At 35.8% G+C, this 13,989-nt stretch overlaps 1 protein-coding gene across 6 annotated transcripts in view; it reads right to left on the bottom strand.

The window, feature by feature from the left end:
- The window catches only part of pard3aa (par-3 family cell polarity regulator alpha, a), a 560,621-nt gene that overhangs the window by 283,998 nt on the left and 262,634 nt on the right, over positions 1-13,989 (bottom strand). For all 6 annotated transcript variants that reach the window (XM_067377333.1, XM_067377327.1, XM_067377329.1 and 3 more), the window contains one exon: positions 9,343-9,701. In XM_067377333.1, coding sequence (XP_067233434.1) covers positions 9,343-9,701 — 359 coding nt within the window. The remainder of the gene's footprint in view (positions 1-9,342; positions 9,702-13,989) is intronic.

Raw genomic sequence — 13,989 nt, 5'->3', positions numbered from 1 at the left:
GAACCGGAGAGAAAAGAGTAATGGTCAGGACACAGAGGGATCAGTAAGGTTGACCTTATCATCTGAACAACGGCAGTAATGGTAAGAGAAAAGGCAGTGGGGGAGATAGAGAGACTGATAGGCCGGAGGAGGGCACACGTATTTTTATCTGAAGACACATTTGTAGCCCTCAGGACTGTCTTGCTCGCTTATATAATAACTGGGATATGTCATGTTCATGGTTTGCAAAAAAAAATGGAAATGGTTCAAGAGGTTAAGCAGAATATTCCAGGATCAATGTGAGTTAAGCTCAATCAAAAACACTTGTGGCATATAATATTAATTACCACACATTTATTTTAACCTCTTATTTGTTGGAAAAAAAGGGGGTTGCAATGAGGCACTTAGGGGTCACATTTAACACTGGCCGCTTTTCCACTGTCGGGCCAAACCGTTCTCGCCGTTCAACAGTTCCGTTCTCCGCTGATCAAGCCCAGCTGGTTAGGGTGACCACCTGGTTATTGTGCTGCTGTAGGACATTAGATGTGATTTTGCGGGATAGCGTTTTAAATCGACAATAAGCTTGAATGACAGAATAACAGGAAATTAGGTAAAAAAAAAAATAAAGTAGTGACTAGTTTATTTTCCTTTATTAGACTATGCAATTAATAATGTGTTTTACCCAAATCAGTGCATCTTTTTGTTTTGTTTTGTTTTGTTTTGGGATCTGGCCACCGAACACTCCTGACATCTGATTGGCCACCCCGGGTGCTACTATATCCAATCATAACCAATCATATCCAATCATAGCGTGATAGAGGCATTGCCTCCTCTCAAGTGACTTTCCCCCATTTATTCTCAATTGCCCCCCACCAAACCTAGCGCACACGTTAGGGGGTCTGTTTAAAGTCAATGGATTCCCCTGGAAGCACGAGAGACGACTCCTTATACTTATAGGTCTGCACAGCGCCAATGCATCTTGAACAAGCTTATTATTGTCCGGCTCCTGCGTTGTGCTGCTCACGTGAACAGCATCGGCCAATACTGAGCTGGCGTTCTGGATGACACAGAAGAGAAGATATTGTCGAATAAAGTCATTTTTTCGCGCAAAAACTCTTCTTGTCGCTTCATAAAATTAATGTTGAACCACTTTAGTTAAATGGACTATTTTAACGATGTCTTTAGTACCTTTCTGGACCTTGAAAGTGGTGGTTGAATTGCTGTCTATGGACAGTCAGACAGCTCTCGGATTTCATCAAAAATAACATAATTTGTGTTCCAAAGACGAACGAAGGTCTTACGGGTTTGGAACGACATGAGGGTGTGTACTTAATGACAGAATTTTCTTTTTTGGGCAAACTAACCCTTTAACTTTTGTATTGAACCAAGAATATTCCTTCAAACTCCAATGTTCCGAAGGAAAAACAAGCCTGTCCAATAGTTTCTGGTCTGGGGTCTGTGGCTGAGCTGTTCTCTAAATGGTTTATGTTTGTTATGGTGCCGAGCTAAATGTTCCAAGACGTATGACCACAACCAGGAGAACCGAAGCCAGAGTCAATAACAGGCCTGCGAGGCTATCAAAACGCCACCTGATGCCTCCTATAGGATAATTACTAGAATCAAACTTTCGGCCATTAGGACATTCAGTTGTTAACGGCTTACAATCAAGTAATTACCGAGACGGAAAACTAATAGCCCCACATTAATTAATCACGGACGTGGCTAGGTCTCCATTCAGGATTTTTTGATTATGTGAGAGGAAGATAATAAAGAATGATGTCAAAGTCTTCAATAAAAATAAAGGGGGAAAAAAACAAATCAAGCATATGGCCAATGTAAGGCAGTACAGAAAATTACAGCTTGAGGAAAAAATTAGGAAAATGTTGTCTGCAATCCATTAATTTAACAGGGGTTGAGAGAGAAAGAGGGAGGAAGAGACAAATGAGAGAGGACGGTGTGGTCTTAAACCTCTTAAAATACTATTTTAAGTCATAACAAAAAAAACAAATGGACAAATGGAAGGAGCAAGGCTCTTTAAATGAGTGAAGTTGGTGTGGGAGAAAAGCAAAACCCCACATCCACATGGCAGAATCATATTTGTCGAAAGTATATTAATATTGTTAAAACAAAATAAAATTAGTTTAAATTTAGTTCTCAGTTTTTTTCTGAGAATTTATCATAAAAGCAACTTTTAAGATCATCCCCTTTTAACGAACTTAAAAAATTATTAAATGAATAATGATATTAATAATGATAATAATGATAATAATAATAATAATAATAATAATAATAATAATCATTATTATTATTATTATTGTTATTATTATATTACATATATTGTTAAAGGACACTGGATATATTTACTTGCCCTTGCAGTGTTCAGATAAAAAAAAAAAAAAAATAATAATAATGTTGTCATGATGGCTATGCAGAATAATTTACCAATATAAAAATAAATAAATGATATTTGAGATAATTAATCTGTAACTTAGGAACAAAAAAAGTTGGGGATAGACCTGGGGATAGAAATTTGGGCATAAAATTCCTTTTTTTTTTTTTTTTACATAACGTTTTTACTAATGCGTTAAAAATGCCTATAAAACCAGACATTTTGAGTGAGCTCTTCACCACTACAGTCCCTTTAGCAGTTTAATCAACATTAGATGCATTATTTTATTTCAGTAGTGCACCTGTCACTGAATAAAACTTGAATTTGATATAAAGACAACATTGTTTTTAATAAATCTAGAAGTGTTTTTATTCGGTGGTGGTGAAGTGCCCAGAGCTAATAAATCTCTCAGCTGGCACAGAGGTGCTGAAGCCAATCCGGTAGAGCTCTGACAGATTAAACAGGTTCAACAAGGGTCAATATTTCCAAAACTTGCTGTAAACGGGAGGAAACGAGAGGGTTTTTGTATACATATCAGCTTCCAGGTGATGTCCCGGGCAGAGAGCAAGCCTTTGGTGTTTGTCAGAGCATGTGGTGGTGAAAGTTGAACGCTCCCACAGAGCGTGCTGTATTTAGCCTATAACAACCCCCTTCTCAAAGCCAATCCCCCCAGCTCAGTCAAACACTCGTGCCAGTGCTGCAGCGTTCAACATCTGCTACATCAGGGCCAGACAAGCCAGCGGGCACTTTGCCCTGCGTTTGTTCATTTCCTGTCTCTCTCTTTCTCTCTTCAAATCACAGGGGGAGAAGATGAAGATGGACTGATAGTAGAAAGCGTTTCTCATGTTTGGATTCAGGGCTCCTAGGCAAGTGTTTTCCAGAGAGGCCTGAGATCCACGGCTTTGTGCTATTTACATACTATCCACCCTAAATAGTCAACAAAATTAGAATTAGTGTGCCCGGAATTATATAAGGCTTCCGTTGAAAACAGTATGTCAAAGACGCTCTTGTGGTGTAGTATCAAATGAATTTTTTTTTTTTTTTTTTTCATTTTTTTTTTTTTTTAAGTAATATTTCCAACAATTCCCTTGCACTACGGAAGAGTTCACTGTAAACCATAACACTCAAAATACTTCATTGGTTTGAGAAGGACAAACTTAAATTAAACACATTATTTCAGTTAATTTAATTGTTATGAATATTTAGCACTTTCTTTTTCTCTTGAGTTCACAGAACTGACATATTCCAAGTAAACTGAACTGTTTCATTGTTTTGAGTTGTATGAACTCATTTCTTTTCATTTAGACTAATTTAAATTTAACAGAAACTGGGCTGGGATATTTTTTTTCCCCAGTATGCTTTGTCCATGAAACTTAAAAGGGAGAGTAAATGCTAAAATTCAGTGTTATATAATGTTTTTTTGTTTGTTTTTGTTTTTTTCTGTGCAAGATTAATGGTTAAGGGAGATTTAGTAGTGATATATGTTTTGTTATGCTAATTTAGAAGAGTTTCTATTAATGTGGGTTTTTTGGAGAGTTACCATCATGGTGACAAGTGGTGCATGCTGTTTGGTTTGAGAGCAGGTAAGTTACATGAAAGTTGCTGTACTCATTCAGTAAGTGTTATACCATGCTATTGTTAACATGTTAGCTAATTAGCAAGTTGCCATTTTCTGAATTAGCTTGTTATAGCTAGCAAAATATTTACATTGAGATTTCCTAAAAAAAATAACAATTATAATAATTATAATTAGTTAAATGTATGAATTAGTGTCCTCAAATATTTCATATTAAGAACAATAAAAATGTATGAGTAATACATTTCTAAAATAAAATCTTAGAAACTCTAAGTTTCTCAACTTAAAAAAAAAATCTCATTCAACTTTGAGTTCTGACAACTTCTTAGTGTCTACAGTGAAGTAAATAACTTATTTGAACATTTTTTAAAGTACATTGTAAACCATTGTGTTTTAATAATCTTTTGTCATGCTTTTAAGTAGTACACTTATTTTGATGTGTTGACTAACACAGCAAAGCACATGTAAAGTATTTGATTATAATTTTAACTGTAAGGTGTAATAAATTTATATGGACACACTTTAGTTTAGGGTCCAATTCTCACTATTAACTAACTATTAAAGGTGCCATAGAATTGAAAATTGAATTTACCTTGGCATAGTTGAATAACAAGAGTTCAGTACGTGGAAATGACATACAGTGTGAATGACAGAATCATGTCATTATTTTCATTATTAAACACTTGCAGTCTGTATAATTCATAAACACAACTTCATTCTTTATAAATCTCTCCAACAGTGTGTAATGTTAGCTTTAGCCACGGAGCACTATCAAACTCATTCAGAATCAAATGTAAACATCCACATAAATACCATACATAAGTGGGTATGCTGCATGACAAACACTTTGTAAAGATCCATTTTGAGGGTTATATTAGCTGTGTGAACTTTGTTTATGCAGTGTATTATAGAGTTGCGGGCTTGGGGGCAGGGAGCGCGAGCATTTAAAGGGGATGCGCTCTGAATCGGAATATATTTAATTATGCCCCAAAATAGGCGGTTAAAAACATGAATAAAAAAAAAAAAAAAAAAAAAAAAAAACACATTCTGGAGACACCAGAGACTTATATTACATCTTGTGAAAAAGCATTCTAGGGCACCTTTAACTACAACTTTAACTACCCAATAATTCCTAATTACAGATTATTAATGGTTAGTAAGGTAGTTGTTAAGTTTAGGAATTTAAGTTTTTCATGCAGAATAATATGTGCTTTATAAGTACTAATAAACAGACAACATCCTAGTAATATGCATGCTAATAAGCAACTAGTTAATAGTAAGTCTTGGGCCCTAAACCTAAGTAATTATAATAATATTTAATATACAATTTGAACATAAATACATTTTTCTACAAATAAGTGTCCAAAACATTACATTCACATCTCACTCAAGTATATTCATGTGAAGTATATTATTTCTGCAATAAGTACTCTTTTAAAAGGTACACTCTAAAAAATACTGGATTAAAAACAACCCAAGTTGGGTTGAAAATGGACAAACCCAGCGCTTGGGTTAAATGTTTGCCCATTGTGCTGGGTGGTTTTACTTAACTCAACTATTGTTTAAACATTACTATATGGCTGTCTTAAAATCAAATTAGGTTGGAAATTAAAAATAAGACAATTACTAGAGGCAACAATATTAATCAAAAGGTGAACATTTATTAGTAAGCAATTAAATAAATGTTTATTGTTTAATTATTATTCATTAAACTTATTAATAAATGTTAATTTCCAACATTCTTTGGGTTCACTTTAAGCAAAAAAATACAGTATTTCTTTTTTTAAACAATAGAGTTAAAAAAAAAGAACAACCCAATGGATGGGCAAACATTTAACCCAACCAATGGGTTAAAACAACCTAATTGCTGGGTTTGTCCATTTTCAACCCAACTCGGTTGGTTTTAACCCGGCATTTTTTCAGAGTGTATGTTATAGTGTACGTCTTTTTTCACAAGTGCTAAGCTATGCATCCCAATACTGGGAGGACGGTCAAGCTACTTGCGAGCTTGAATATTACAGGCCATGAAGGCCTCATACACACACATTATGCTCTTGAGAAACACCCAACATACACTACAACATGTGACAGGCTCACAGCTCCAGCTAAAAACTCCCTTTTCACCCGCAATTGTCTTTTCAATTAAAGGCTACCGTGGCGTACGCCTGCCCTCCCCAACCCACTCAATATTTCACACTGCGCTGAAGCCCGGCCCATTTGTTGTCAGGATTTAATTGTGTCTTTATCGCTCCCCTCTCCTGCTGCGTCAACCTAATAGATGCGAACACGACAAGCACAGTGACAAAGAAAAGCTCTTTTTGCTCTTTCATTTAAACAAGCTGGAGCGTGTGATTACGACATTGCTAAAATGAGGACATGGTGACAAAGAGGGGAGGGAAAACAACATCAGAGGAACAGAAAGTTTTCGGCTTGACATTCTAGAATTTTCTTTTCAAAAGCTGCCACTAGTAGAGATCAGAGGCGCTGCTGCCTAAGCAGTAATAGATATTCCTGTGTGTGCGCATCTTGGTTTATGCATAAATATGCGTGTGTTTGTGTGTGTTTGTCATATCTCTGATAGACATTTCTAGTTCTCCTGCGGTGTGAAATGCTGAGATGCAGCTGCCATGCAGAACAAATGGGATTTGGACCTGTACGTGAGTCTGAGAGGAAGCTGTATCCACACTTCCTGACAATGGCAGATAGAGTCCTTTGAAGTACTAACTGCATTAGTTACACAATGCTAGTCACTACAGCAGAAAAGATACACCGCCGTTCACACAGATATCATCAGCTATTAAAACAGCAGAAAATAGAGCCAAGTTCAGAGGAAAACAAACAAATAAATAAATAAAAACGAATATTGTATGTTGGTTTTTTTTTTTATTATTGCAAGGGCATTTCAATAAATAAGATGAAAATACTTCTTAGGTAAATGCATTTTTTCCACATACACTAGTGGCCAAAAGCATCTGGATACTGGCATCTAATTAATGACTTTGGTTATTCCAGTTAAAAAACTTGTGAAAACATATAATGACCTTCTAGAGAAGATGTGTTTCTAAATGTGTTCCAACAGTTTGGAAAGGAACCTTGGTCATACTTTATATTAAGTGGCCTAAACTACTCTGTACTTACATTTAAAGTAATAATTTGATACAATGCACTTTTTTTTACATTTTAAAAACACCTGCATGTAATTACATCTGTAATTAATTTCTGTAATTAGATTTATAATTACACTGTTGACCCATCCCTAACACCTTACCCCTACCCTTAAACCTACCCATACCAACAAAGCTTTCCCTAACCTTACCCGTATCCCACCTCCATAGCAGCAAATGTGATTTGCAACTCAGTGTGAATCCAATAAGTACATTGTCCTTATTTTTTTTTGATGTAAGTACATAGTTGTTAAGGCCACTTAATATAAACCTTTTCTGTTCCAGCACAACAATTGCATATAGAAATGTGGAAAATGTTTAGGATTATCTTTATTCCTACATCTGGTGGAACACAAGGTCTTCTGAGCAGACTAGAATTTGCTATGGAGGACCAAATCCCTGTTAAAGGGTCATGAAACCCCCTATTTCTGCAGCAGTCAGTTCTCACCCAAGTTTTGAAAAATGCTACAAAAGTAGGAAACCATTTGATCAGTTAAAAGGCTGTAAAGGCTTGAAGAGAACTTATGCGATGCAGAAACTCTTACAAAGAGCTGTTTTGGTCCATTAATGCATCTCTCATTTACTGTATGCAATCTCTCTGTTTGAAGCGTCTATCATAGGAAATCAACATGTGCTGTCATGAAAAATTAAGCACGTCATTTTCTCATAGGATAAGGACACACAGTCTCATGAATAATTATGAGACACAGATAGGTCATCTCAGTACTATAGTACAAGAAAACGTCACGTCCTGTGATGTTGACACAAAGGTAAATTTAAACCAGGAGGTTGAAAATAGTACAAAAATAATTAAAATTGACTAGTTTTCTCCTACAATCAAAACTACCAGATGGTGACCGTGACTTCCTTGATGTTCAACATTTGGTTTAAAGTTTACGCATGACCCGCATGTTTAAGTAGGGGATGCAATTACATTGGCCATATAAGTGTTGTTATTGTTAACTAAAATTAGTACAAATAATTTGCATTGATAAATAAAGCTGAAGTCAAATAAAATAAAATAGTAAAGTACTAAAATTACTAAAACTGAACCTGAAATAAACTAATTAAAGCAAAATAGAAAAAAAAAAAAATACATGGCAGAAACACATACATTTACTAAAACTAAAAATGTAAAAATAACTAATAATAAAATACTAAATACTATAATAGTATATGAATAATGGTGTAAATCATGTTGTAAGTTGCACAGATGTTATATAAATCTTAGTCTTGTCAACATTTTGGAAATTTTTTTTGTGTTTTGTGTTCATTAAGATATTGTTTAAAATGTTACTTTTCAAGTTACTCATTTATGCGGAGCACTGTACATATATATATATATTATCATGCTATATATATATATGATATATTTGATAAATTTAATATAAAAAAATAATGATAGATAGATAGATAGATAGATAGATAGATAGATAGATAGAACGATAGATAGAACGATAGATAGATAGATAGATAGATAGATAGATAGATAGATAGATAGATAGATAGATAGATAGATAGATAGATAGATAGATAGATAGATAGATAGATAGATAGATAGATAGATAGATAGATAGATAGAACGATAGATAGAACGATAGATAGAACGATAGAACGATAGATAGAATGATAGATAGATAGATAGATAGATAGATAGATAGATAGATAGATAGATAGATAGATAGATAGATAGATAGATAGATAGATAGAACGATAGATAGAACGATAGATAGAACGATAGATAGAACGATAGAACGATAGAACGATAGATAGATAGATAGATAGATAGATAGATAGATAGATAGATAGATAGATAGATAGATAGATAGATAGATAGATAGATAGATAGATAGATAGATAGATAGATAGATAGAACGATAGATAGATAGATAGATAGATAGATAGATAGATAGATAGATAGATAGATAGATAGATAGATAGATAGATAGATAGATAGATAGATAGATAGATAGATAGATAGATAGATAGATAGATAGATAGATAGATAGATAGATAGATAGATAGATAGATAGATAGATAGATAGATAGATAGATAGATAGATAGATAGATAGATAGATAGATAGATAGATAGATAGATAGAAAATCTACAAATTCCATCTGGACCTACATTTGAGGTCCAGGATATTTAAATTAACCAGGTAAATGTACTCATTGGAAAGGTAATTTACCTTGAACCGCTGTGAATCAGTATGATGGATTTGTGTGACCATACCTTTTCTCAGCTGGACGTTGAATTTGCGGCCAATCTTTTTGGAGTAGCCCACGGAGGAAGTGGCACTGGTGGGCCTGGAGTGTTGGACAGGGCCTGTTAGGGTCTTGTTTGAAGGGTTTGAAGGGTTTGCAGGGTGCGGTAATGTGGGATAGCCCCGGGTCGATTCCGCTTTGGACATTCTCCGCGGGCTATAGTCGACGCCACCCCCCACCAGACTGCCTCTGTCACCGGGCCCCGATTCAGCCTGAAGGCCCAGTTCATTCTGAGACAACAGCTCATATTGGGCTTTCTTCACCGCTGGAACTACATGGAACAGGATGAATGGAGAACGCATAGCCTGTCTAAACAAATTCTGGGCCCTGAGGGAGAGAACACCACACACACACACACACACACACACACACACACAAACGTCTCAGTGAGGATGTATCTCTTTGTCGATTACTGAACAGGCTCATCCTAAGTACTGGGATTGTTAAAAGCAGAGCACATGGAGAAGTCAAAAGGTTGGCTTGCTTAATCGCTGGCTAATTGTACTAGTACAGTTGGAAACAAGGTTAATTCACATTATCTGCCATTTCCATAATCGCAAAGCCTTGGGGAGGAAGCAGTAAAACATATTAGAAGCAGGAAGCAGGATCTGTTTTCATAAGTGTGGCACACTGAGAACAATAATTGATCATATGTACAAATAGGCAAATAGGAACCCTAAAACACACTATAACCTGGATAAGTCAATAAATAAATAAATAACAGATCAAGTTATGATATAAATTATGGAGTGGTTTGTAAGTAACCGATTCATATTATTCTTTATACAACATATTAGATGCAATGAGGTGATTTTATTAAAGGAATAGTTCCCCATAATTAAAAAAAAAAAAAAAAAAAAAAAAAAAAACGAAATACATCACTCAGTCAAAAAAGCAACATAAAAGTCAGGAAATTAGTACAAATGCTATATATGACTTCAACACTACTGTTCAAAAGTTTGGGGTTGGGAAGATTTTTTTACAGTTTTTTTTATGAAGTCTCTTCTTCTCACCAAGGCTGCATTTATTTGATTAAAAATACAGTACAAACTGTACATTTTTTGAATTATTATTAAAATTTAAAATAATTGTTTTCTATGTGAATATATTTTAAAATGTAATTTATTTCTGTGATGCAAAGTTGAATTTTTACTCCAGTCTTCAGTGTCACATGATCCTTCAGAAATCATTATAATATGATGATTTGCTGCTCAAGAAACATTTCTGCTTATTATTATTGAAGCAACAGATGCTTATTTTTTTTATGGAAACCATGATACATTTTTTTCATGATTATTTGATGAATAGAAAGTTCAAAAGAACAGCATTTATAGAAATCTTTTGTAACAATGTGAAAGTACTTACTGTTATTTGCTGTATTAAAAAAAAAAAATAAATAAATAAATAAATAATCTGACCCCAAACTTTTGATTAGTTTTGCATGAGGAACAGAAAACAATTTTGTTTATTTACCATTGTGATGCATCTTGGCTTAGCAAATCTAAAATGATGCAATCAAGATTGAAAGGTATGGCAAGCAGATTTTCAGCAAATAATTTAAATTTCGGTCTGTTCCTTGCACAAAGCAATCATATGACTTTGGAAGACTTGAAATACAGTGCACAAGTTATATAGACCACTTTTATGTTGCTTTTTTTTTTTTTTTTCGTCAGTTTTGAAGCCCAAAAAGAAACAATGCATCCAATCATCATTCCATATGGCTCCAGGGGGATAATAAAGGCCTTCTGAAGCAAAGCACTGGGTTTTTTTTTAAGAAACATATGCATATTTAAAACTTTATTAACTATAACTAGCTTCCAGCAGATGACACATCGATTTGCAGCAGAAGACCAACTTCTGATCCAACAAAAGACGTACAGTAATGATGAACGCGGAAGCGCAGAGGATTATAGAGCAAAACAAAACACCGGTCACGAATTAGAAGTCTAAAACGAGAGAAATGTCGGAGGATTTAATATAAAAACTTGAGTTTGTTGCACAGCCCTATTTGTTTCAACCCCGAGAGGCGTCTAAGCTTACGATACTCCTACGATACGTCATACATCGTGTCAGAGGATTACTCATTTGGCACAAGTCGACTTGCGCAATTTATAAAATTTTACATAAGAATATTTTTCTTACAAAAACCCATCGCTTCGCTTCAAAAAGCCTTGATTAACTCCATGGAGCTGTATAGATTTTTTTTTTTTTTTAAAAGAATGGATGAATTTTGAACCCCCCTCCTTCACTGCCATTATAAAAGCTTGAAAGAGCAAGGATATTTTGAAATATAAATCAGATTGAAGGAAGGTAGTCATGTACACCTAGGATGGCTTGAGGTTGAGTAAATCATGGGATCATTTTCATTTTTAGATGAAATGTCCCTTTAAGTAAACAATGACATAATCTTCTTTTTTGGTGGACTATTCCTGCAAACACCAAACAAATATAAGACAAGCACATCAGGATCGCAGGTTAATTTCACTATTTTGCATATAGATTGTTTGACACGGGAAACTCGGAGCCAACGCAAGAACAAGAAATAGCAGAGGAATTCGAGCTCGACAGTCGCGTACACTTCTGTTTACTCCTTCAACATAAGAACCATCGCAGTGAGTTATTTCCATCTCAAACTCTTCATTAGATCAATCTCTGCATCTAGAGAGCAAGTAGCATCTTACTTTAGGGACGCCCATCTATTTTTATGCAAATGCAGCCGCACCCGCCTCCAAAACGAGCGTTGTGTGTGAGCAGACAAGCAGAGCTGTGACACGCGGCTAATCACCAAACTCCCTCTGTCTGATTGAATAATAAATGACTCCATCAACGCATCATTACATTGCGTTAGATCAACCGCTGATAAATATTTACCCATGCAAACAATCCAATAAGATTAGAATATCGTTATGAATTATAACTCCACATGTAGCACAATCAAGAAATGGGGGGAGAGAGAGACAAATCAAGATAAAGAAAATATTGGTCTGTGAGATTCCAGCAGCTGGCTGCTCATGTGTGAGAAAAAAACGGCGACAGGGTAGATTAAAACGTTACTCTCTTGTGGATTGACTTTACAAGTTCATGTACGACAGCACGGAAGCATAAACCGCAAGTTTGTTTACGGGTGACTAACGCACCGAATCGACGAGTCGAACGCTCTGGGGAATGGCAATATATGAAGAACAAAAGGCTGTAATATCTAATACGTATTACACTCACATTATCGACCTGATGTGTATGTAATGCACAAGGTTGTGTTTAATCCTTGAGAATTCGGTGACCCTGTTGGGTTTGCGTATTTGCACTAGCGATGAAGGCTCACAGAAATGTAAGGTCCTGACTGGATCTCATGCAAAAATATAGCCAAGCAATTAAAACATAATAATGCTTTGGGACACTAGGGAAATTAACTAGTAGTGTTGAGTTTGTGTAAGCGGACTGAATGATGTATGTAAATTAGTTTTAGATTAGATTATGAATTATCCCACAGCTGTGCCCTTTCAGTGCCCTGTGGCAAACCCTGTCCAGTTTTTTCATCTTTTTTTGTGTCTTTCAGTGGGCGTCCTCCTGTTGCAGCTGAGTTTGCTCTCATCGTGCCATATGCAATCATCTGGACCAGAACAAGCTGCCCATGACTGGTCCAAAGGAAGCTCTTGATGATAAATGTGGAAGGAAATACTTTATCTACAAGCAATATTCTTATCTGTTCATCATGATACAGTGGGTACGGAAAGTATTCAGACCCCCTTACATTTTTCACTCTTTGTTATATTGCAGCCATTTGCTAAAATCATTCAAGTTCTTTTTTTTTTTTTTTCTCAATGTACACACAGCACCCTATATTGACAGAAAAACACAGAATTGTTGACATTTTTGCAGATTTATTAAAAAAGAAAAACTGAAATATCACATGGTCCTAAGTATTCAGATCCTTTGCTCAGTATTTAGTAGAAGCACCCTTTTGATGTAATACAGCCATGAGTCTTTTATGGGAAAGATGCAACAAGTTTTTCACACCTGGATTTGGGGATCCTCTGCCATTCCTCCTTGCAGATCCTCTCCAGTTCTGTCAGGTTGGATGGTAAACGTTGGTGGACAGCCATTTTTAGGTCTCTCCAGAGATGCTCAATTGGGTTTAAGTCAGGGCTCTGGCTGGGCCATTCAAGAACAGTCACAGAGTTGTTGTGAAGCCACTCCTTCGTTATTTTAGCTGTGTGCTTAGGGTCATTGTCTTGTTGGAAGGTAAACCTCCGGCCCAGTCTGAGGTCCTGAGCACTCTGGAGAAGGTTTTCATCCAGGATATCCCTGTACTTGGCCGCATTCATTGTTCCCTCGATTGCAACCAGTCGTCCTGTCCCTGCAGCTGAAAAACACCCCCACAGCATGATGCTGCCACCACCATGCTTCACTGTTGGGACTGTATTGGACAGGTGATGAGCAGTGCCTGGTTTTCTCCACACATACCGCTTAGAATTAAGGCCAAAAAGTTCTATCTTGGTCTCATCAGACCAGAGAATCTTATTTCTCACCATCTTGGAGTCCTTCAGGCGGGCTTTCATGTGTCTTGCACTGAGGAGAGGCTTCCGTCGGGCCACTCTGCTATAAATCCCAGACT

The sequence above is a fragment of the Chanodichthys erythropterus genome, chromosome 23 (assembly GCF_024489055.1).
Source record: "Chanodichthys erythropterus isolate Z2021 chromosome 23, ASM2448905v1, whole genome shotgun sequence".
NCBI lineage: Eukaryota > Metazoa > Chordata > Actinopteri > Cypriniformes > Xenocyprididae > Chanodichthys > Chanodichthys erythropterus.
Note: the sequence above shows the minus strand (reverse complement) of the source record. Positions and strands in the feature narration are given on the sequence as shown.